This window comes from Anser anser (assembly GCF_964211835.1).
Source record: "Anser anser genome assembly, chromosome: 7".
NCBI lineage: Eukaryota > Metazoa > Chordata > Aves > Anseriformes > Anatidae > Anser > Anser anser.
In genome coordinates, this window is record NC_139727.1 from 30,986,039 (window position 1) to 31,011,984 (window position 25,946).

General features: G+C 38.3%; 1 protein-coding gene across 1 annotated transcript; it reads left to right on the forward strand.

Moving 5' to 3' along the window:
* The first annotated feature begins 884 nt into the window (after positions 1-884).
* SMC3 (structural maintenance of chromosomes 3) lies at positions 885-25,865 on the forward strand. Its single transcript, XM_083843193.1, has 29 exons — positions 885-1,043; positions 3,812-3,887; positions 5,463-5,501; positions 6,980-7,047; positions 7,437-7,508; positions 7,686-7,765; positions 8,330-8,408; positions 10,031-10,148; positions 10,264-10,439; positions 10,620-10,700; positions 11,020-11,184; positions 11,520-11,641; positions 12,063-12,276; positions 13,838-13,941; positions 14,155-14,254; positions 14,725-14,885; positions 16,061-16,202; positions 17,416-17,566; positions 18,442-18,594; positions 19,963-20,114; positions 20,332-20,490; positions 20,866-20,973; positions 21,406-21,514; positions 22,124-22,371; positions 22,512-22,724; positions 23,381-23,572; positions 23,695-23,872; positions 24,431-24,537; positions 24,830-25,865. The coding sequence occupies exons 1-29, from the start codon at positions 1,029-1,031 to the stop codon at positions 24,899-24,901; spliced, it is 3,654 nt and encodes a 1,217-aa protein (XP_083699319.1). The 5' UTR covers positions 885-1,028; the 3' UTR covers positions 24,902-25,865.
* The last annotated feature ends 81 nt before the right edge of the window (positions 25,866-25,946 follow it).

Below are 25,946 nucleotides of genomic sequence, written 5' to 3' on the forward strand. Positions count from 1 at the left end.
CCATTTCCTTAAAGGTGCTGCTGAAATCCATCCCAACAGCCTCCCGATGGGCCTTTGCTAAGGCCATTTCATTAGGTGGCGGTTACGGATGGCTGGGACAGGCAGATTGTCATGTTCGCCGGGGGAAGCAATCCATCCGCCTGTTGCTCTGGGAGAGGCAGGAACCAGGCCGTCCTGCTTAAATCTAATTTTTATTAGTGTGAAGAGGACGAGCACAGGAATTCTGCGGCTCTGAGGGAGCTGAAGTTGCTGTCTCTCGGGACAGCCGTGCCGATGTTGTGGTCGTGACAGCACCCGGGCTCACAGACCCCCAGGGGCACGGGGTGGAAAAAAAATGAGTGGAAACAACGGGAAAACGGGCAAAGCGCCCTGCGGGGGGTGCCGAGGTTTGGGCGGGTTGGTGTGTGAGGTGTTTGATACAAGCTACGGGTGAAGCTCAAGCATTTGTTGTACGTCCTGTGTGAACACTTGGACTTGGCCCTCGGCCCCGGTCCCCATCGCCTCAGGCGCCCCCTGCAGGCCCCCCCCCCGCCGCCCCTCTCGCCCCCGCCCCGCGCCCCCCCGCCGTGCCGCGCTCGGCCGCTCGCTCACACTTGCCTTTGGCGCCCAACCCGCCCCTCGGCGGGAGGAACCATTTTTCCCAACTCTCCGGGGGGATCCTTAAGGTGAAGGGGGCGGTATCGGTCTTCTTCCCCTCCATAAAGCCCAGAAAGGCCAAGAAGACATTTATAAGAAATTTAAAAAGTGTTCTTTCGGCGTGTCTTGCGCGATCCCTTCTCCGGCCGCCCAGCGGCGCGCTCCCTTCCCCTCTCTCCCCCTCCCTCGGGTGCCCGGTGGTTCGCGCCGGGCCGGGCCGGGGGAGGCCCCGCCGCCATTTTGTTTGTGTGCGGGGCGAGCGGGGCGCTGCGCGGAGCGGGGCGGCCGGGGGCTGAGGGGCGGCGGCGGCGGCGCGGGGAGGCGCCGGGCGCTTGTGCCGGTTCGAGGCGGTGTGGGCAGCCGGGCGGGCGCCTCCCGCACCTTTCGCGGCCATGTACATCAAGCAGGTAAGGCTGCGGAATTCAGAACGCCCGCCCGGGCCTGGCTCGGGCGCTGAGGGCTTTGCCCTGGCCGCTTCGTTCGGTGCTGGGGGAGGGCTGGGCCCGGGGCCGGCCTGAGGGCTCCCCGGGGACCCTGCGGCCGGGCAGCGTCGGTGTGCCGGCCCTGCGGGCGGCCTCGGGCTGTGGGCTTGCACCCGCACCGGGCTCGTACGCGAAAGGCTGTCAGGTGTCCTTCAGCTGTTAGCTGTTTATTTTTTTAAACTCTGTTGTGGGTGCATTGAGGAAAATGTGTCTAAATTCCAAGTGCTTCTCTCTGCCTCTTCTCCTGGGAGGAACAGTAGTTACCGTTTGTACTGGGGAGGAGCCCTGGGGCCCCGGGCATGGACCACTACCTGTGTGCATCAGCCTTGAAGAGCCCTCTATAGCTAAAGTTCAGATAAAAGGAACGTCCTTGCATGGACTTCTGCTAGTTTGTAAGGTTATGGTTATCGTTAATATTACCGCAGTTAGCATATAACTGCAGTAGTATGTAACGATGCATATCATGGTTGACTTTTTTGGCCGCTTTCTTACCACTACTTGTATATGTTCATTTCAATAAACATTTCTTTAAATGAACAATTGGTATATGATGCGTGTTGCTTTAAAGACTTTGAATAAGAATTATCTACAGACTTGAATTGCAAAAATCCTAAACACTAGTGAAGATATATAGAGTTGTAGTAAGAAGTCCAAAATAAGTCAAAGCAGGGAAAAGGAGTTTCATGGGGAGGGGGAATTTAGGTGGCCCATTAGCAATAATGTCCTAGGAGCCATAGAAGAGATGTATAACGTGTAGAGCGTGAAGCTATTGAGGGGTGACTTTGCCAATATTTCTTACCTTACAGCTTCCCAAAATCATTACTGAGCTTTAAAATGATTTAGGTCTCAAGTTGAGGCTATGCAAGCCAGTAAAGAAGTTCTGAGGCTTCAGGATGCGTAGGGTGGATAAAGTGAGAAGCCATCTAGAAAAAAAGCTATGTAGTAGGGGAAAATGGTATTCAGAGCCCACCTGTATTTGAAGCGTTGCCTGGGGATGTGGGTGGGAAAAGTTTGTACCTCTGTAGTAATGTCCAAGAAATAACGATTGGTTGTTTTTAGCTCTTTGTAGAGGCTTTCAAGTTTCTGTGACAATAAAGATGAATTATTCCAGTCGGGGCGTTTTTATGGTAGTATAGGAAAAGCTAGAAAAATAGTAGAGACCAAACTTCTGCTAGTTCTGTTTTTTCCCCGAAGTCTGGTGAATTGGGAAGCAACGTTGTTTACAAACATCTTAACTTTATTTTTTTATTTTTTTAATTATAAACCAGAATGAGCCAATGTAGTTGTTTTGGCCTAGACCTGGTGGCCAGACCTGAGTAGGATTTTCTGTGGCTGCTTTCCTTGTTGAAAGCCATGGGTAATAAAGCAGAGCTTACTATTGTGAAAATGTTCCATTTGGTAGATAGAACGGACTGTTTTTTGTAGGGTGAGGGGTGGGGTCCCATGTTAACAGATGTTGTGATTGGGATGTCTTCAGCTAGTACATTGTCTTCAACTTTCTTTCTATAGTTTGATCTACTAAATCCTGAAATCCTTAGTTGCTTCCAATACAGGTGCTTTAGATTTAGATCTGAATGCTACGTGTTTACAAAATTTCATTTTGCTGTCTAAACTTCAGCAGTTACACTGTTGAGAAATACTTTGTAACACATCCTGCTGTCTTCCCAACAAGTAATTCCTCCTTTGTATTAGTTATGGTGATGAAACATCGATGGCATTATTTTTAACACGATCTTGCTTCTGGTGGGGAAAAGCTGGGGGAAGGGCACAGAGATAAAATGTCAGTTCTGGTCCTTCTGTAAACGTTCTTGCTAAAAGATCAGCAAGTGTCAAAACTTCAGGTGTTCGGTGTCCTTCTGATGTCTTACTGAGCAGAGGAAAGCCCATGTATAGTCTTCCAGCACAGCTTTTGATGTTTGGAAAGGGTTGATTAATGCTGAGATGTGCTGGAAGCTGGATCAGTTTTGCTGCTATGGGGAATCGAAGTAGAGATGCTGACACTGTACTGTGCATATTTGGACTGACAAACCTCAAATCACTGCTAGAATGGTTGAAACTTAATGTGCTTCTAGATCCCTGCTCGCTGTGTAGCTCCCTAGCTAAATTGGTTGTGTAGGTTGTATGTGTTTATTTAGGAAGTGAATTACCCAGAACCAAGACTTCTTTATTTTACTTTTCTGTCTTTAGGCACATTAAAACAAAAATAAGACCATCTTGCATATGAAATAGGTAGAATCCGATAGTGTTTACGGTGTGTAATTCCTCTACTTAAAGAACTTGCAGGTAGATTTCTTATGCTATATGTGGAGAGTGTTATAAAATTAACTGTAAATCTGGCCCTGGTACGATAAGTACTTGATATGTTGGGGGTTTCTTTCCTGTACGTAATATTTGATCCAAATACATTTTCTTGTGCAGTTTTAGATTGTTACAAAAATACTCTTAGAACTCTCTCATTTGCTGTGCTTTGACCTAGATAGGTGCCAGCATCTCTTAGGGACAGATTTTTTTCCCTACATCATAGTGATACTTAGTTGAGGGGCAAGATGCTGATCTGGAGTTGGAAAGTTAAAGGGGAGGGCAGAGGGAGGGAGAGGAATCAAGTGTATTATAATATTGATGTAAGCACTCTAAAATCTTACAGTTTAAAAAGTGCTTAAGAACAGAGGTAAGTCTCTCGTTTTTCTTGTTAGGTGATCATTCAAGGCTTTCGAAGCTACAGGGACCAAACCATTGTGGATCCATTCAGCTCAAAACATAATGTCATTGGTAAGTTCTGATGCCTCTCTTCTAATGCTAACTCGAGTTGCATTGCTGTTTCAGATGTTGATCAAATTAGTCGCTAACAGTTTTTAATATTCTTTCCACCTTTGATTAATTTATTTATATTTTCTGTGTTGGAAACTTGTTTACATTTATCTGTAACCTGTCACAAGGAGCATTCAATTTACAGCAAAGAACTCAACCATTCAATTTTTGCTGTGACAACAGTATAGGTCTTCAGCAACTGAGTGAATTGTTCATTCAGGCCTATGATCTCTGTATTAGTCAGTCCTCCTGTAAAGGCTGTGCTTGCTAGGACCAAGAGCAGAGACCTTGTACAGGATTTTTTTTTTTGTGTACGTGTGGTAACTTTTAAGTAAGCACACTAGCTACCATAAACTGCTGCAGAGAAAAAACAGTAAAGGTAATCGTTCTTCCAGCTTTGGAAGGTTGAATTTCTGGAATGTGCATCTTCAAAAAGCGCGACACAAACTTCACAATGTTGTTTTTTATGTAATATCTAATCTAAGAGCATGTTGTTCTGCACCATTCTCACGTCTCTTCCTATTTTTGTACATGGACGTCTGCTCCTGCTTTCTCATTTTTACTGAGTTTAGTGATGGTGCAGCAACTTTGAGACTGCTGACCCAATAGAAGACAGTTAATTTTGGACGTAGAAATGTAGTAGGTAGGCTTTACTCTGAGAACTGATAAACTAGATATGACTTGAACAGCATGTTGTATTAAGTAATGTTACTTCAGTAGGAGCTAAAACTTTATCTAGATATGAGTGTTCTTAAAAAAAAAAAAAAGGGGGGGAGGGAGGTGCTGGAGAATCTAGTTTCACTATTGCTTGATTTAATAAAATAAAAAAAAAACTACCACAAAACATAGCAATTACTTTTGTGGAACATGTGAATCTAGAGGGCTTTGGAGGCAGTGTGGTAGTTAATGTAGAGATCATGCAGGCAGGAAGGGATGAAAAGCCTAGGATGCTCGTTGCTGGAAGGCGAGCAGTTTTGAAGTTGACACAGTAGATGCCGATCTTAAAGACAAAACACTGACCCTTGCTAAAGCACTTCAGAATGTTTTTGAAACTTTTGCTTTGAAGTATAAATGGTACTTCAATCTTTTAAAAACAAAACATTGCTGGATTAGCAAGTGGAGAATACTTAACCCAACCTGAGTCAACCTGAGTGTGCAAGAATGTAATTTTTCTTGTTAAATATAAAAGATTGATGCTGGGACCAGCATCTACTGGTTGATTCCACCAGGAGACCAGTATTAAAAAAATAAAAGGATGGGACTACATAGGATTGGCTTAACCATTATTCTACTTGTATAGAATAGCGTTGTAATTTGTCATTGTGATTGAGTGGGGAAAGGATTGCTCAGTCTTGTTTGTAGAGAGTAACGAAGTGATCCATCTACTAAATTTATCTCATTCCCTTGAGATTTTGTTTTGTCTGGCTGTGTTATGTTTGGGTTCTGTTCTTGAATATTTATGTGCAAAATTTAACATATGTTGCCACGTTAATTGATTTCAATTTGTAGTAATAAACTTTGTGTTTTAATCTTCAGTGGGAAGAAATGGATCTGGAAAAAGCAACTTCTTTTATGGTAAGGGTGAACTTCTTTATATAATATCGTTGGGATGGTGGTGATATAAGGGTGTTTGTGGTTTTTTTTTTTTCCATAAATTGGTTTACCAATTTGAACTCCTTGAAGAACTCCTTAACAAGGAGTGGCAGGATAGCGAGTCAGAAGGACGTATGGTTCTCTCCCTGATAGAATAATAGAATAAAATTTGAAATATTTTACTGTGTTTAGTTAGAAGGAAGACTAGAAACTTTTTATGTATAATGCTACCTTACTAAAGGAGATCAGCCTTATCTGTAAGACCATACATAATTGTAACACAGGACAGGGGAAGGGAAGAGGGCAGGATGACCTAGGCCCAGAGGCCTGTAAAGAATAGGTGAGGAACTTGTGGTATGTACATCTTTGGATATGTAAATGGCTTAGTTTAGTATGGATGGGTAAGTTGGAACAACAAGATAAGAAAGAAGGAGATGGCTGGAGCATGCACAAGAACTGGGTTCAAGCAGTGAACATAGTGAGGAAGATTACTGACGACCACCAGAGACCCCTGGAAGACCACCAGTGGAAACATGCGTGTATGTGAGGAACGTTCCCACATTTTCCCAAATGATGGGAAATAGTATGAATGTGAGAATTATTTCTTGGAAACCTGATTGATATGTTTGTTTTGATTGATTATAACCCCTGTAGCCTGGACAGTTCAGCACACACACTAGGTGAAGTGATCCCCCATGCATCCGGTGCCACAATTAAAAAATGCCTGCTTTCTAAAACTCCAAATTGAGTCTTAGAGAGTTTCTTTGACCAGCTTTTATGGTACCAGCAGATAGATCATTATATGACAGTGATGAAAAGGAAGGTCTTAATGCACTTATTAGTTACCTTCAGGTTTATCATCACTATTCAATTTCTCTTAAGAGTCTTCTAAGATTTTTTTAAATGGCAGAAAAGTATTTACAGGAGGAAACTGATTCTAAGTATCACCTGCCTTGAAAACTGATTGTAATATTTGCAGTTACTTTACACATTCTTACTGGCTAAATTTATGGCAAAGCTTACTTGAACACACAAACTTTTAACGTATGATTATGTGGTGTGGAAGCATCAATGGAGAAGAGAGTCAAGGTAGAGATGCCAGCGGACTTTGTGATGTCAGTGTATATGAATTGTCAAGTGTTCAATATTTTAGTGTTTTTACCCAGGCTTGTGTACTATGTATTTGTAGAGAAAAGCGTGTGAATCCTAGGTTGTTCAGCATTGTTAATTGCTTATTCAATGAACTAGTACGATGGTGACAATGCAATTTCTTCTGAGAAATTCTAGTGTACAGCAGGCTGAGTGATGAATGAAATCCAGCAGATGTTTTTTTTTCTTTGTGAAAAGAACACTAAGATAGTAGTAGTGGTATGACAGTAATGTGCAATGGTATGTTTTACATTAGGAACTGCTGAATCTCTCTCTAAAGGACAGAATAAATCCTCTGTTTTTTATTACAGCAATTCAGTTTGTCCTCAGTGATGAGTTCAGTCATCTTCGCCCAGAGCAGAGATTGGCTTTGTTGCATGTAAGTGAGGTGTATGATAATAAGACATCAGAATAAATGCATTTCAATTTTACTATAAAAATGGTCAATTGCTGGGATGTAAATATTTTAAACCAGTTATTTTGGAAGCATTCTTAAACATGTTAGTTTACTTTTTTACTTTGGTAAAAGGGAACTTATTACAAAGTAATACATTATCTTTATATATAGGTAGTTAATTTAATGCATGCCTGTGAATATCTAAGATTTTCAGAACTAAAAATATACGTACAGGAACTTACATAGATGCTCTTCCCTTTCAGATCCATGGAAAGAGAGGGGAATTGTAATTGTCAGGGAGAAGGGAAGATAAATGAGCTCAAAATCCTTCTAAAGAGGGAATTATCTAACCAAAATATCTCCTTTTGTAGGAAGGTACGGGCCCTCGTGTTATTTCAGCTTTTGTGGAAATTATATTTGACAATTCGGACAACAGATTACCGGTAAGTTAAATGCTTCAGAAATAGATGATCATTTCAGACTCCAGTTCTCAGTATTATTAAAAAATAGTTAGTATGAGAGCTGCTTTTGAATCAGTTCCTGTAAAAAGTGCAGTAAATGTTCTGGATTAGTTATACCTACTGCAAACAGTTAAATTTACTTGTCTTTGTTTTCTTAAGATTGATAAAGAGGAAGTCTCACTTCGCAGAGTCATTGGAGCCAAGAAGGACCAATATTTCTTAGACAAGAAAATGGTGACGTAGGTACTTCTTTGCCTTAGCTGAATGAGCTGAGCAGTATTTCTGTAAAATTACGTAGTCATAGTAAACGTTTGCATCTCTAGTCTGAAGCAATTTCTCATGAGTTCCATGAACAATACTGATTTAGTTGTATAACACTGAGTACCAGTAGTTTGACATTAAGGACATCAGTCCTTGTGTAATAGACAGCAGACTTCTTTGAATTTACAATTTAATTCGTTCATTAATATCCTGCTTAACTGCTTATATAGTATTTTTCAGGCCTGCCTCTTTCTTTTTTTTTAATAACAGCCACTAGACTTAAGGTTGTTTATTATCCTTCTGTGTGATATGTACCTGTATTTGCCACCTCTGTGTAGCCAGGTGTTCATCTTTTTTCCAGAGCTATAGGATTTTAGCTGGTGTCCTTTTCTATCCCAATTTCACCTTAGAATTAGGTATTATCTTACGGTTTTTTGAAGAGAGCGTACATTGCATACAGTGATCATAGTAAGTGATATGTTGTTCTGATACTTCACTGTCACTTTTGCTGTGTTTTTAATAAATTCACAATAACGTTTCAGGAAAAATGACGTAATGAATCTTCTGGAAAGTGCTGGATTTTCTCGCAGTAACCCATACTATATTGTCAAACAAGGAAAGGTAAGATTCTTTTACAGAAAGTGAAAGAAATTACTATCAAAAATACTATGTATCCTGGTTGGCAAATGTTAGGTTTGGTTTTCTGCTGCAATAACTTAAATCTGTTTTAGTTTGAAACAATTCTTCTAGATGCATCATTGCAGGTGTTGGAGTAGTGCATGTTGATTTTAAAATGGAAAAAAATGCTTTAATGCAGTAAATGTTGATATTTAGAAATGATACAATCACCTTTGCAATTCCATGCAAAATAAACTTAATTCATGTGACTGTATTGGTGTAAGTTCATGTATTTCTGGGCTTCAAGGTGAGGTGCTGACTGTAGAAAATTGTTAATATGCTAAAAACACTGTGAATTGTGGGTGAGGGGAAATGTGTGGAACCAGAAAGCCTGGAAAGGGCTCACAGTGTGACCTGTGTTAATGGCACCCAGATTAGATGGCTTTCAAGACCCAAGAATGTAGCAAAGAATATCAGATCTAGAGACAAAGGACAGGAACGACTTCTAATGGCTCACAGCAGTGGGACATGATGGAGACAGTGATAACTGCCAGCTCCAAAAGGTTACTGAAAAGACTACTCAAAAGGGGAATGCAGGAGACTTTGAGGAAGACTGGATGGCAAAAATGGTGACCTGAAGGGATGAAAGACATGGACTGCTGATGGCTCTTGAACAGAAAGCCTTTACTGCCCTTTTTTCTCCACTACATACACTTTTCCTGTAACCCCATTGATCAGAGACCCTCAGATGCGCCTCAAAGCCAGCCAGCAATTGGCCACTGCCCAAAGCTCATCTTTAACACTGCGTCCAAGTTAATTTATCTCGACCTTGCTTAAGTTTTTGTTTCTACCGCTTATTTCCTCGTTTTCTCTAATTCAGGGACATGTGAAACAGCGCAAAGCCACCTTCGAATTCCTTTCCAACACTGACCCAGAAGTACAGCCTCTCAAATGTTTAGTAACATAAATTCTTCTACACAGCTGAGTGTGTGTTTTTAAAAAATGGACTTCAGCTGGAAAATCACTGTTTTGTAATGGAGATTGGTGCATGTGACTCTTAGAGCAAGCACAAAGTCAAAATACTAGTACTAGATTTTAGTGTAATACAAATTGGAAACAGTTACCTACTTTTGAAATAATGCAACTTCTCAAATTGTATTGAAGGAAAATGAGTTCTACCTTGGCTTTGTGTGTTTTGGCTTTAATGAGTGTTCCATGAACTGAATTGTTTTAACATTTAACAGCCTCTCCCCCTCCCCGTTTTTAGTGTGTTTTTTATGGAGGTGTTTAAACTAGCTGATTTAGCAGCAGGAATAAAGGCCTGAGCTTTAGCTCTTCTAAATATATTTTTGAGGTTGTAAAGGTTTTTGTGGTTTACATAACATTGGAGCTCCTGAGTTCTAGTAAGAACCGGTAGCATTTGAAAAACAACAAAATGAATTACAAATGGAATACTAGCAATTCTAAAGTAATTTCCTTTTAAGCGGCATGGTAGAGATCTTCCCAAAACCTTGTGCAAGCAGGCACAGCAAAAAAAAAAAAAAAAGCAAAGTACAGTCTTTGATCTGTTGACTAAGCCATATGTCTAGAGCAGGATATTGAAATTATAGATCTTGAATTTTCAGATCAACCAGATGGCCACAGCTCCTGACTCTCAGAGACTGAAATTACTAAGAGAAGTAGCTGGTACCAGAGTGTACGATGAACGTAAAGAAGAGAGTATTTCACTAATGAAAGAAACAGGTAAAAATCTCCTGGACACTGGTTCTCCTTTTTGTGTTCATAACTGCTGACAAATAGTTAATCACTGGAAGAGGTTGAAGTGTTTAACTGAACTTCTGTCTTTTGTTTTCTAAAGAGGGCAAGCGAGAGAAGATCAATGAGTTGTTGAAATACATTGAAGAACGACTTCATACCCTTGAAGAGGAGAAAGAAGAGCTGGCTCAGTACCAGAAATGGGATAAAATGAGGAGAGCATTAGAATATACAATTTATAATCAGGAGCTTAATGAAACCAGAGCTAAGCTCGATGAGGTAAAATACATTGTCTACTACAAAATTTAATGTGAGCTGTTTTGCTTTTTGCTGATTTCTGCTTATGTTCCTCAATAAAATCCTGTCCATGTCCTTTGCTAATTCAACAAATTATGCTTGTCTTTCTGAAACTGGAAGTTTACTAAAACAGTTTTGCTAATTAAGCTGCTTTCTCTGCAGCTTTCTGCTAAGAGAGAGACAAGTGGAGAGAAGTCCAGGCAGCTGAGAGATGCACAGCAAGATGCTAGAGATAAAATGGAGGTAAAAATACTTAAAACGAGGGGTGTCTTTTTCCTTTCCGTTAGATTCTTTATTTTTCTTGTGTATGTAAACATTTTATCTAAGTCTGAATTTAGACACAGACTCCAGAGTTATTTGACTACAAATGAAAAGAGCTCTTACACTTAGAGCTTTAACCAGTAAAGTTAAAAATTAATTTCTAACCTATGCCTTCATCCTATTTGGAAATGGGAGAAATTTATTGTATTTCTTGGTGTACCTTAATCTACCTAATGCTCGTAACTTAGATACTGAAATGTGCATATAGTGTTTAAAATTCTACATACTTAAATTTGCATAGGAAATAGAACGGCAAGTTCGTGAGCTGAAGACAAAGATTTCTGCAATGAAAGAAGAGAAAGAACAACTTAGTGCTGAAAGACAGGAGCAGATTAAACAGAGGACTAAACTAGAGCTTAAGGCTAAAGACCTGCAGGATGAATTAGCTGGCAACAGTGAACAAAGGGTACGTAACTATAATGAGTGAATAAAAGGTGGTCGGTGCAAGGTAGTATATTTGTACCTTGAAGACATTTTAGCTTTACATTCTAAGTTTTGTTTTTCGGCTGTAGCCTTTCATTACTTTGTAAGCTTTGCAGAACAGGTATCTTAAGTTTTTGGCATGTCTTCTTCCTAATTGTAACTGAATTCACTTAACTGTTGAAACAATGTGGTATCAGAGATACTTGTAAGACTGCAAAATTCCATTGCTTAAATTATTCTTCAGAATTATGTATTTATCTAATGATACAGAGTTTTTGATACTACCTCACTTTAAATATTGCTTTGTTTTACTTTCAGAAAAGACTGTTAAAAGAGAGGCAAAAGCTTCTTGAGAAAATTGAGGAGAAACAGAAAGAATTAGCAGAAACGGAGCCAAAATTCAACAGTGTAAAAGAAAAAGAAGAGAGAGGAATTGCTAGGTCTGTGATGTTCTACAATGGGAACTCAAAGCATTTTAGAAAGAACCAAGATAACTAGCAGAACAGCCATGTGTGATATGTTCAGAGTTGTACTTAATATTTCAGAAAGGGGTGTCTGTCCTTGTGTAAAGAAGCCTCCTTTAGTGTTGGGTGTTAAGGCTGGGGGAAGTCAGTATTCAGTGAACTTAATTTTCAGCCTTCACCATTTTGTGGAATTTTACGGACTTGCTGTTTTATGAAGTCTTTTGGGTGGTTTTATTGTGTACAATGTGATCCTTCTCTTTTTGTTACTGATTTGGTGCTTAATCTTTAGAGCATGGTGTGACAGTTCTGGAAATTTCTTATGGTAATTCTCAGTGCTTTTTCTTCGTATATTCAAGAGTTCTTCATAATACAGCATGTGTTCCCCTTCTCAAAATAGACTTGCACAGGCTACGCAGGAAAGAACAGATCTTTATGCAAAACAAGGTCGGGGAAGCCAGTTCACATCCAAAGAAGAAAGGGATAAGTGGATAAAGAAAGAACTGAAGTCTCTAGATCAAGCCATCAATGACAAGAAGCGGCAGATTGCAGCTATACACAAGGATTTGGAGGATACAGAGGCAAATAAGGAGAAAAATTTGGAACAGTACAGTGTAAGTATAATTACAATGAATACAGGCTTTTCTGATGGGGTGTAGTCTTTTAAAAATCTGTTTTTGGAAATGCCTGCAGATAAACTCTGAATTCCCCTCAACACTGCCTCAAACTTTGTTTACATTTACTTTCTTTGTTTTTTTTTCCCCACAAAGTGTTTGGCCTGAGTTTTCAGAGACATAATCTGCTTTGCTCTTGTTTATGATGAATGTGGCCATTCCATATGGATAACAATTTATGTTTTCATAGAGGTTGGGTGTTTTCCCTCTTCAGGGAAGACAAGAGAACAGTATCTTTCAAACTCCGCTGCCAATGCTTTCTTTACCTTTGCATCACAACTGCAGCTGGTTAGCAGTTGGGTCCCTATCAGTGGCAGAAGGTTAAGCTTTCAGTATTATCTGCATAACTTTCAGATTTTAGTTCCCGTGCATTCAGAAACAGCCGTAACTGCAAATACAGCAGTGCACTCCAAAAACATCACCTTTGCTAGGAGCTGCAGGAGTGAAATTTGGGGTAATCTTTCACTTAGGGTAAGAGAGCATCCATTGCTAATGCTGTCACCCTGTGTGTGCTGAGGGACATTTGTTGTCTTTGTGTAATATATCTACTGAAATCAAGGGTCAGTCTGAAAAAAGATCTAGGAATATAGTTTAAAAAGAATAGTGTTCTGGTAAAATACCTGATGTAGGCATCACCCATGTAGTGTAAGTAATGATTCTGAGTTGATTTTTGAAATAAGTAACATTTACCACTGATTGTAACATTATTGTATGGCTCAATAGGAATTATTAGATAGAAGTGAAGGTGTTAAATTTGAAGTGTTCTTGATTCCTTTAATAAAAATGTCTCGCTTTTCTTCTCCGGAGGGAAGGTTGATTTATGCTCAAGCTAAAGGAGTTACATAAGGTGTCTTGGGTGAAACTTCATGGGGAACTTACAAAGTTAGGTTGGAAAAACTTCTGTTACTGAGAGAGTAGCTGGTCCTCCTGGATGTAGATAACTATGAAAATGTAATCTGCATGCTAGCCCCAAGCTGCTTTGAGAATGGCAGGTGTTATAATGAGGAAGGGACGGAGGTCTGTGCATTTGCTTCAACAGCATGCTTTTGATGGCAGCTGTGGTAAAGCACAAATACTGCTGGAAAGCAGGCTAAAATTTTGACTAATATCAGCATGGCATGATACGCAAGACTAGTATGTATGTTCTTATCAGAAGTGTTACTTCAGAACATGGCTACACATGGTTGTGTATGATAGTGTTTTGATATAGTTTCGTGCAATGACCTAGTGAGCTGTTTCATTGTATAACACACATATGTGCAGTTTGTGCCTCCTTTGCAGTCTGTTTGATCACTTCAACTTGCTGCTGCTCACTTGCTGCCAAAGACGCTTTTATTCTTAGTGCTTTTATAGTTTGTAACTATTTGTTTTGTGAAAAGCTTTGTAAGAATTGTTTCTGAATTCTAAGTAGTAATTGTTAGTATTGAATTTGATGGGGGGTGGGGGTGGAATTTTACCTGAAAAGAGCTGTAGTTTCATAGTGATCTTTTCTTTGTGTTAGAAACTGGACCAGGATCTTAATGAAGTGAAGGCTCGTGTTGAAGAACTGGACAGAAAGTACTATGAAGTGAAAAATAAAAAGGATGAACTACAGAGCGAAAGAAAGTTAGTAATTAATTGAAATATGTCTGAATCTCACTTAATGTGAAGGACCCCAACTGTGTAGTTGTTCACATGGCATGTAGGTATGTTTTTAAGTATAGCCATGTCTGAACTTCTGCACTTAGCCTTCCCATTCAATTAGCAGTCTTTAGATTTAAAAAAATAAAAATTAAAAATTTCATTCACCTTTAAAATACTTATGCTTTATGTATGCAGTTATCTATGGAGAGAGGAGAACGCAGAGCAACAAGCTCTTGCTGCAAAGCGGGAGGACTTAGAAAAGAAACAGCAGCTTCTCAGAGCAGCAACGGGAAAGGTAAGATGCTTTGTGATAATTCCATGTGGAAGCTTTTCTTTCCCATCCTAATGGAAAAGTCAGAGTAACCTCGTAAAGATAGCTATGATGGTAAGACTAACCAAATAACTAAGGTGGATAAATTGTATCTGTAGGCTGTTTTTTCCAAATATTTCTAGCTCCAGAAGTATTTTGAAATTAGTTTATTAGTTTTGTAAGCTTAAGATAACAGAGGAGAGGTGAGGAGACCAGGTAGATATGGAATACTTCTCAATACTTTTGATACATATATTCCTTTTTTAAAAAAAAGGAAACAGACCCTAAGATGTGGTATGCTTAACTATTTAGGTATCTTACTTTAAAGCAGCAACTCCTGATTAGTCAGCAGGAGTTTGAGAAAGGAGGTTACCTTTTTCTAGAAGTTGAAGATAAAATGGATGTGTTTTCTAGCTTTTGTAATTGCAATGCAATAATGAATTATGCTTTAACAGGCCATTTTGAATGGTATAGACAGCATAAACAAGGTTTTGGAGCACTTCCGTCGAAAAGGCATAAACCAGCATGTTCTAAATGGCTATCATGGCATTGTGATGAACAACTTTGAATGTGAACCAGCTTTCTACACTTGTGTTGAAGTTACTGCGGGGAACAGGTAATTACTCTTCAGTGTTACTTACGTCTATGCAGCTGCAGTGTTGCAATCAAATCTGGTGCTCCTTCCCGCTTTTTTTTTGAGAGTTTTTTTGCTCTCCTTGTAATCTCGAGCTTTGGTCTTCCTCTTTTCAAACTCTGTTACATAGCATCATTTAAAACATCAAGAAGGAACTAAGAAGAATTCTGCCTATTTTAAAAACTTGATCCTAGCCTCTTAAACTTCTTCCAGGGTGGGAGGGAGTTTGTGGGGAGCAGGGAGGCAAGGCCCAAGACCCATGCTCCAGATACTTGCCAGAAGCTGTCCACTGTAGAGCATTCTACAGTAAGTAATGCTGATGTTTCACTGATAACAATAGGAGTTATTTCACTTATGCTAGAAAATCGCATGGGCAAGGATAGCTTTTAAGTAGCAGTTGCCAGTTTAGACACCAGAAAAAGGTGTGTTCAGTGAGTCTTTAAGTAATATATTCCAGGAGTGTCCATTGGCACCATCTCAAGTTCTGAATTAATTCATCTTTTTTGTATGTAATCAGTCCCTGGTCCAGTTCATGCTAATACTTGTTCAAAAATTTGAAATGCTGCCTGTCATCTGAAACACCTGTGTATGTGAGAATTTTTATTTTTTTAAAGTACTTCATGGCTCTCCCTGAATCCTGCGGTCACCTGAGGTTTGGAAAAAAGCAATAATAAGCAAACTAATTCAGCTTGCAAAGGAGAGATCACATTTCAGTCCTTCTGATGCTAGTCTGTCATGCACAGGGTTATAGATGTAGTCGTCTTTTCTCGTTTGTGTACTGAGGGTTGAGACAAACTCTGTAAACTCATGCAAAGAAAGCTGAGTAGTGGGTGAATTGAAGTGGTATGGAGGACAGAGGTTTACAGGTGAACCAAAAAAAAAAAAAGCTGTGTACTACGTGCACAGTTTCAACATGTAAGTGAGCTGCTTTTGTGACTGGATAGTAGAATGTAAAAATCTTCAGTGATCTTGTTCTAATAAAACTAATGCCATCTGCTTACTTAGTCTTAAGGCACAAAAATGAACTGGAGCAAGTGCAGTGTGGCTGTACAGTGAGTGATATGTGACATTACCTGCCTGCTTAGTGTTCACGTACAAATATATTTATGCTTCTAGCACCGTCATGCTTTTGCTTGTTTCTTGGACTTGTTAATTAGGTTGTTTTATCACATCGTGGATTCTGATGAAGTCAGTACAAAAATCTTAATGGAATTTAACAAAATGAACCTTCCTGGTGAAGTTACTTTCCTCCCTTTGAACAAGCTGGATGTTCGAGATACTGCTTATCCTGAGACTAATGTGAGTGTTCATTTCGAGCCTTCCTCTATTTTTTCCGTAAATATAAGCCTTTGTTGTTTGAACTGTGTGGGCCTATTGCCCATTATATTCTTCGGTGCTGAATGTTTGCAATTAAATACTGCAACTAATGTATCACTTCCCAGTATCAAAAACCCTTTGATAGCAAAACACTTTTTTTGCCAGGTATTTCTTTTTCGAAGTTGAATTTCCCTTTCTGAGTACATAGGTGTTAATAAAAGGAAGAGTGTTCCTATAACCTGACAACTAATTGCACAGATTATTAAATTTTAATTCTTTAATTTGAAAGCCTGCCATGGATGAAAGTTGAATGGGAGGATAGTGTCCTGTCACAGCTGTGGACACTTTCTCAGTTATTTGAAATGATTTGTGCTTTTATATTTAAAAAAGACCTTCAGTGACAACTACTTAAAAAGTAACTCAAGCATTTCAAGGAAGAATCTGCTCACATTCAAAACTTAGTGAATTAATTGTTTAAATATAATGACTTCCTACAATAATCATGGTAGAGTAAGTTATTTAAAAATTGCTACTTTCCTTTTTTCCTTGGATAAATATAGGAAAAAGCAAACAAAAGAATCAGATTTCTAGCGTGCTTATTTTGGGAGGGCTTTACTAGTAATAATTAACTGTATTAATGTTTGTAACCTGTTCTCTGCAGACAGGTCTCTCTTTTTTGGAGGAGGATTTCTTTTGCTGCCAATAAATGATACATATTAAGCTTGTTTCTGTAGTAATTTAATACTCAGATAAGATTCCCAGCAGACTCATAGTTGACCTAATGCTCGAGCCTAGCTGTTGAAGACTAAAATTGCAAAATACTGCACTTGATTTCCATACAGTATTCGTCTTGAATGTTCAGTCAGTGTGTCATCTTTTTACCTATTTCTGAAGTAATCGTTCACAATATTGTGCTTTGAGTTCAGGGTTTGACAGTTCTCTGTATCATGATATGCAGAGCTCCAGAAGTCTTCATTCTAGAAATCTGATTGTGAAGACAAACATTCATCTTCAGTGATTTAGAGATAGGCTTAACTTTAAAGAATACGGTGTTATAAGGCAGATTGTATTGCATTTTTACTCTTGATGTAGCTTTTATTTCTAGGGCTCTCTTGAAATGTGCTTGAATTAGTTGCAATTTGCTTGCCGTATTTATATTACTGCACTCTTCTCATTAAAATAACTGTAACTTCAGGATGCCATTCCTATGATCAGTAAACTGAGATACAATCCAAGATTTGACAAAGCTTTCAAACATGTATTTGGAAAGACTCTAATTTGCCGTAGCATGGAAGTATCTACCCAGCTGGCCAGAGCTTTCACCATGGACTGTATTACTCTGGAAGGTAAATGTTGCAATTTTATAAGTTATTTATTGGAAAAATGCAAGTGTTGAGGTTCATTAATCATAGTCTATTAGTGTTGTCAAAATAATGTTATTTTAAATAATATACCTGACTGATATATACAACGCTGCAGTTGGCAGAATACTGAAAATATAGAATATCTTCACAAGTTCCTGAATTATCTTATGATCTAAAAGTTAGTAGCTATGTATTTCCATCCTGAGAATTGCAAAGCAGGTTAGGTTTATAGGCATATTCTTTCAAATTTAGCAGTCATGTGTTCCCTGGAATATTTCTGGTGTATTCCACCAACTTGAAATAGCTTTGAGGGTGTGAATGCATGGGTTTAATTACTGGTAAGTGCAAGGTGGACTATTCCACATGCCAGGTGCATGTTATGTTCTCTAAAATTATTTATACCTCTTGATAATTGCCTACTCCTGGAGGGCAGACTCCATGCACTCTTATTGTTTGTCCCCCCTGCCCAATAAGTCTAAGACTTTTAAAGCTGGTAGTTCTAGGCATTTACATTTTCTCCTTATATAAACACTTTCTTGTAAGCTGCATGGTTTCTTATTTAATTTTAAGCACTAGCTTTTTTTTTTTTAGGGCAATAATAGCAATCTGTTGGTCTTGAGGAATGAAATACTTTCAGTTGAATACCAAAACAAACGTTTAACTTATAATAAATACTTCACATAATATTTTTCAAGTAATGTAATCCTTGACACTGATGCATGACGCTAATGCAGCATTTCTTCAGGTTGTTTGGAATGTTCCAGTTTTTCTGCAAAGTTGTATTATAAAAACCTCTCTAAATAATATGGAGAATATATGATGTGCAATTTATAGTCTCATTCTGTTTTGCTGTTTAGGTGATCAAGTCAGCCATCGTGGTGCTTTGACTGGAGGTTATTATGACACAAGAAAGTCCCGGCTAGAATTGCAAAAAGATGTTAGAAAGGCAGAAGAAGAACTTGGTGAACTTGAAGCAAAACTCAATGAAAACTTGCGCAGAAACATTGAAAATATCCTTTTGTTTTTCTTGGGAAAGGTTGTGTGATGACTGCTTTCATTTTGCAGTTGCAGTAATGGATGAGAAACAGATTGACTTTTGTAAATGTTATGTATCAGTGGTGGCATTTGTTATGTCTGCTTGTGCAACCTGGTTCTGTGTGTTATTGTATGGATTTTAATAACAAAAGTCAAAGTAGAAACAAACAGAAGCCCTGCATGTGGAAATTGGTATCACCAGTGAAAATAACAGATTCTAAAATACAACAGTTGTTTTCGTGTCAGGATTGCATTTTTTAAAAAACTAATTCTTAGCTCAATGCAAATAGTTAAGAAATAGTTTTCTATACAACTGCTGTTGGTAACATTTCTGTACCAGGGAAATATAACCGAAACATGGTAATTGAAGCATTGAGTGCTTCTAAGCTGTCATCCATGACTCAGTATTAACTGACCTTAATACAGTCAGGACTTGCTTGCTTTGAAGGGAACAGGAGCACATGTGGATTTGATACAGGAGTGCCTGTCATGCATCTTGTCCAGTATTTTGCTTCTCAGAGGCTGGTCACTGTAGGCTTCAGAACAAGGGAGCTTTGTTAAAATGTCACCATTAATGTTTTGTCCTGGTCTTTCAAGCTTAGAGATGAGGTTAAACACTATGATACTTTCTACTCCTTTGTTATAGTAACCGCTATAACCAGGTATTCTTGTTACCTGTGGTAACCTTCACTGCCTCTTCCGACTTGTGCTATATTTTTAGTACTTGTGTCCTGAATTGCTACATAACATAGCCAGCATATGTTGGGGATGGTGGTGTGGAGAGCACTATACTATAATCAAGCAGGGAGTTGTTTGACAGTCCTGGTCTTTTAGTCTGTTTATATGAAAAGTCAAATAACTGTCACCTTTTTCTGGAAGCTCGTTAATGCTGTAGCATCATCTTGAGGTCTAGTACCTAGAATTTGGGGGCAGAAGTGGTTTATGCAATTTTCTTCTGTTTTTGAGTTCATTAAGTCCTTTTGACCTGTATGACAGTTGCCATAAAAATTACTCTTTGCCTCAGATTTGAGTAAGGGTTAATTGCATTGTTACATCTGTACTTCTGTATTTTTCAAGATCCAAGGTTTTCCTTACAAGTTTAAATGTGTATCTTCTGAGTGCTGTGTTGGAAAAGTAATGGGAAAATCAAGCTTTATGGTTTGTTCTTGGTGTTGATAAGGGTCATGAAGTTACGTTTGCTGATAGTTCTTGATTGCTTCTGTGCAACTGAATATTTTAATTTGTTTTGTGAGTTCAGATGAATATGGCAAAGCGAGTAAAAACTAAAGTTACTAGTAGATACGAAATGCATTTAAGATGGAATTTTCCTTAGCCCACTGTATGGATTAATAATGAAATTGACCAGCTAATGAACCAAATGCAGCAAATTGAGACGCAGCAGAGAAAGTTCAAAGCCTCTCGAGACAGTATTTTATCAGAAATGAAAATGTTGAAGGAGAAGAGGCAGCAGTCTGAAAAGACATTTATGCCTAAGGTACAGTAAAATGATATTGAATGTCATTACTGGTTTTATATTATTGTTTCGTTGATGTGATTGATAAATTTGCATTCCTCTCTGGTTAACATCATAATTGAAATATGAAAAGATGATTAGAGATAGTCACAGTAAATATTTACATAAATAGAAAAGTGAAATTCATAAATCTGTGGGCTGCTCTGAGGAATTATTCTGTCTAATACCTGTTCCATAGCAACGCAGCTTACAGAGCTTGGAGGCAAGTTTACACGCTATGGAATCAACTAGAGAATCGCTAAAAGCAGAACTGGGGACCGATTTGTTGTCTCAACTCAGTCTTGAGGATCAGAAACGTGTGGATGCTCTTAATGACGAAATTCGACAACTACAGCAAGTAAGAGGAGAAATGAAAATGTCTTGTCATTGACTGTGGTACCTTTCCAATAAAAACTTATTTTGGTCCTTTTGTGTGAAAAGTCACTAGTGCTGAATGTATTGTAACTGAGTAGTGTTCTGCCAGGTGGGGGTTGGTACATCTGGAGTTTTCTCATCTGCTAAGTATATTTGTATGTTTTCCTTAAATGCTGGGTGAATTTTACAACGTACAGTTTTGGTTATTTCTACCTGCTAAAATTAGAGTGACAATCCAAAGATGTGAAATATTCTCATACGCAGAATTCTGTGAAGAATGGGTTTGTTTTAATTTTTAACAAGGGAAAAATGAATTAAGAGTCAGTTGAGACAACGAATATACTTTTTTTTTTTTCAGGAAAACAGACAGCTTTTGAATGAGAGGATTAAGCTAGAAGGCATTATCACAAGAGTTGAAACATATCTCAATGAAAATCTGAGAAAACGCTTAGACCAAGTGGAACAAGTAAGGATTTTGTTTTCAGTGCATTTTTGCAGTCTATTTTTGTTTATTTCCAGAGCTTTGATGTATTAATGATTAGATAAATATGTATTCATCTCTCTCTGTAATTAGTGGTATTTCTTGCTTCCCTTAATCCAAGCTGAGTTGCGTGTTTTACTTAAATCTCAGTGTACTATTTGAGGAACATGTGAGATGCTGACCAAAAAAATCCTGTCTATATATACTGCCTATGTGTAGGCATAGTATATATAGAACAGAGCTATCATAATGATGATCTGGTTAAAGATTTAAGTATAAAGATTTAACTGTTCTCTAAAGCTGTACTAAAATATTTTAAGTTACATGTAGAATAGTGGAAGATAAGTTGGTTATCTGGCTTACACTTTTGTTCCCTTCCGATACGGAAGCTTGATGGTATTTACTTTTGTTCTGTAGGAACTGAATGAACTACGAGAAACAGAAGGTGGCACAGTTCTTACAGCTACAACATCAGAACTTGAGGCTATCAACAAACGAGTGAAAGATACTCTGGCACGGTCAGATGGTTGGTAACGCTACTTACTCAAAGAAAAATCTCCAGTGTTTTGAAAGTTCATACATATTGTAATATGAGAAGTAATGATACATTTTGAGTAGGCTATAGTAGTTGCATAGTGTGCAACAGACTTTTTGGAACATGATTCAAAAGTTAAATGAAGCAAGATTTTGTGCAAATCAAACAAGTTGAGTGTCTGCAATTGCACACTGTAATACCAACAAGTAGGTGTCAGTGATAACAGAATTTTGGCTTCAGGGTGTAGTGCTTTTGAGGCAACCTTTGTACAAGTCGTCATCTTCCACAGTTATTTTTGAATTTTGCCCTAACAGTCTAAAACTAAGTTACTGTCAAATGGGAAATAGTATCTGTGTGGTTCACACTCATTTTTGCTTGTCTTTCTAGACTTTAACAATAACAGCCTTTGTGTTTAAGCCGTATATTTATGGTGGAAGGGAAGAGGGAATCTTAACTTTTTGTCTTGAAGTTAATTTTCTGTTCATTTCATAATAGATCTTTCTTTAAATTGTCTCTCTTTCATAAATCGTTGGATGGATAATTACGGATTTTATGCAGGTATGTAGACTTACCACTTTGTGCTTTTCCCCAATATCTCAGATCTGGATAATTCCATTGACAAAACAGAAGCAGGAATTAAAGAGCTGCAGAAGAGCATGGAGCGCTGGAAGAACATGGAGAAGGAGCATATGGATGCCATTAACCATGACACAAAAGAACTTGAAAAAATGACTAACAGGCAAGGGATGCTCCTCAAGAAGAAGGAAGAATGCATGAAGAAAATCCGAGAACTGGGTTCTCTTCCACAGGAGGCTTTTGAAAAGTATCAGACACTAAGTTTAAAGCAGGTAATAAATGTGGTTGGTTTCATGCTATTGGGGGGGGAAGCAAAAAAAAAAAAGGTACTGATCCAAAATACTAGTTTCATCTACATCTTGAGTGTCAAATGTGGCTAGAATTGCAAATAACTTTGTTTTTCCATACACAGTTATTCCGCAAGCTGGAGCAGTGCAATACAGAACTGAAGAAGTACAGTCATGTTAATAAAAAAGCTTTAGACCAGTTTGTAAATTTCTCAGAGCAGAAGGAAAAACTGATAAAAAGACAAGAGGAACTGGACAGGGGCTACAAATCCATCATGGAGCTGATGAATGTGCTTGAGCTTAGGAAATACGAGGCTATTCAGCTGACTTTCAAACAGGTAACAAGATGACAACAGTAGCAAAGACCAGTTGAAATAGTCCCCTCAGCTATATGAGAAGAAACATACACTAAGCGTGGCTGTTACATAGTAAGAAAAGACAGCATCACGTTATTTGTTTTGTGGGTTTAATGCTGAAAAAAGAAAAAAGCTGGCATTTTAAGTAGCTGCTGCTGTTGACTATGTTGACATTCTAGCTGCTTTTTAAACCTTTTAAATGCTTCCTTTCTGTTGACTGTACTATGTAGACCTTTCTGGGGAAGGTCTAGTGATACATTCTCTAGATTTTAGTTAAGCCTTCCCTAATGCTATTAAAGGATCATAAGTGCAAAGTGTGTGAAGGCTTCTCCTACACATCATTTGCTTAACTGACATCTTATCTGAAGCTTACTGAAGTAAATCGCTTATCAAACAGCTTTTGCTGTTTTCCATTTGAATTCTACCATCTTTTTGAAGAAAAAAAAGTGAAAAATATCGTACTACAAAAGCAGTTGGCTTAGGCCATGTTTTTAGACCAAGTGTTGTATCCTGTTAACTAGTGCTTAAGTTTGAATGTGGATCTTCCCATTTTTGAAACAAATACTGTCTGAGAGCATGTAAGAACAGCTGTTGTTTGCGCTTGATTTCATGATACAAAAATGATTGTTTCCTTTAAGGTGTCAAAAAATTTCAGTGAAGTATTCCAGAAGTTAGTCCCTGGTGGCAAGGCCACATTAGTGATGAAGAAAGGAGATGTGGAAGGCAGTCAGTCCCAGGATGAAGGTGAAGGCAGTACGGAGAGTGAAAGGGGATCTGGATCACAGAGCAGTGTTCCGTCTGTAGACCAGTTCACTGGAGTTGGCATAAGGGTAAGGAGAAGTGTTTGCGTTTCAATACTTTGAGTATTCTTTTAAATGACAGTTTTCCCATTTTTAAAAAAGTAACATTTAATTAATCCTGTTCATCTTCCTGTTGCATTGTTTTCCTCTAGGTATCATTCACAGGGAAGCAGGGTGAAATGAGAGAAATGCAGCAACTTTCAGGTGGACAGAAATCCCTAGTAGCTCTAGCCCTGATATTTGCTATCCAGAAATGTGATCCAGCCCCATTTTACTTGTTCGATGAAATTGACCAAGCCTTGGATGCTCAACACAGAAAAGCTGTTTCAGGTAACTATCTACCTTGTACTCATCTTTCGTGTGTTTGAAATGACTGTCTGTCTTCTACTACTTGCTGTCTCGGGTGAAAGCTTTTTTAATCACGAAGGCACACTTTCAAATATCCCAACACGTTAGAATTTAACTTTGTGCTTTCCAAAACTTTTGCGGACTCAGGTTTTGGGTAGAAGCTCTGTATTGGCATTACAGCTTCTAAAGAGTCTCCTTACTATGCTTTAGCGTGGTAGAACTAGTCCTGGTTTTGAAATAAAGTAGTTTGAAAAATGAACGTTTAGCTCACCACATTGATTTGGAAAAGTGCTTTATCTGTTTTCTATTATAGAAGTTTAATACCCAGTGATTCTTGCTGAATGGTTGAATTTATCAGAGGTAAGAATGGAATTAATGATGATACTTAAACCTGGTATTGGTCCTTTCTTGAACGTTTTTCATATTAACCAAATGTTCACTTTAAATAAGGAACAGCAAACTTCTGCCTGTCTCGTATGAAGACATACCCTACTTTAGTAGAAAGATGACATTAATAAATAATCTTATGTTCTTTTTTAGATATGATTATGGAACTAGCAGAACACGCTCAGTTTATAACAACAACCTTTAGGCCTGAACTGCTAGAGTCAGCTGACAAGTTCTATGGTGTAAAATTCAGAAACAAGGTAAACAATTTTTAATTATGGTGTTTACTGAGAACGTTATTAACCTGTGCATTTGTGCATTACAATAAGAATTGGAAGGGAATCTGTCTTATAACTAGAAATGCAACACTGAAATATCACAGTCTAGTGTTGGAGTTTTCTCCTTCCAAGTTTAAATATCTGTCTCTTCTCTTTAAAAGGAGACTAGAAATTCATTGTAAGCTTATTGCTGAGTCAACTGGAGCTTTTGTAAATAAGGCTGTTTTATTCTGTAGGCAGCTACTTATAATTATATTTCTTCTTGTTCCACCAGGTTAGTCATATTGATGTGATCACAGCAGAAATGGCCAAAGACTTTGTAGAAGATGACACCACGCATGGTTAAACAAAATTGTATTTACTGCTTGTTTGGAAGATGTGTATAGTGCGATGTTTATGCCACGGAACTGTAAATTAAAAATATGAAGCATTTAGTCCTTGTTTCAAAATAGTTTTTGAACATACGTTTTAACCAAGACCCCAAAAGGCTTAGTTTCAAAGGAGCTTGAGTATCCATTTTGTCTCTGCTGTATTTTATAAGATAATTGTTAATGTTACCTTTATACAGTACCTGTAGTTTACAAAACTTTCTCTTCCCTGAAATCTTTTGTAAAGTGGCTGTTGCTGTTTTAAAGCTTTTTAGAAAGTGCTAGCTCTTCCTTCCTAGGTATAACTTTATCATTTATACTGCCTCACCTGTTTTCTTAATGGCTTCAATTAAAATGATTGGTTTTATTGCTGTAACTTGTATGCAAGTGTATGGTGTATGTTGTCTGTCTTCAGAGTTCTGCTGAGACAAAGTAAATACTGTTGGTCATATTGAAGCTGTTCATTTCAGAAGTATGAGACGACAAACTTTTTTTCAAGTGAGCTGTACTTTTCTTTTTCCATTTTCTTCACACTGCAAGTGCCAGCAGAAACTAACCCCTGATCTTTGTCCAAATTCATAGTGTTCTGGTTATTGAACTAAAAAAGCTCAGTATCAGAAGATACTGAAATCTGAAAAGACCCCAGAGTAGTACCAAGACACTACTCTACCCCATGCTTTCCTCCCTGTTACAGTTCTTCCACATTCTGTCAACCTGAAGGACCAGCGTAACCTGAGCTAGCCTGTCAGTCACAAATCAAACCATGAGGCGTCTGACAAAGGGTTGTTGTATAACATGGTGTGCTATTCTGGAAAACTTGAGGCTTTTCTCTGAGCCATGTATTTCTTATTTAAGATTACAAAGTACTTGTATTAAAAAAAAAATGTTGCAATAACATAGGTGAATAGAGCTATAAATAAAATACCTTGAATGGCATATAAATAGTACAGTGAGAAACTGTGAACTTGTAATGCTGCGCTTACTCTGTAGGGCACTTCAGTGAAACAGAAGACTAAAGCTGTC

Coding starts and splice junctions, on each gene's coding strand:
- SMC3 (XM_083843193.1), top strand. Junction 7,766..8,329: donor TTAGACAAGAAAATGGTGAC/GTAGGTACTTCT, acceptor ATAACGTTTCAG/GAAAAATGACGTAATGAATC. Junction 10,149..10,263: donor TTCACTAATGAAAGAAACAG/GTAAAAATCTCC, acceptor TGTTTTCTAAAG/AGGGCAAGCGAGAGAAGATC.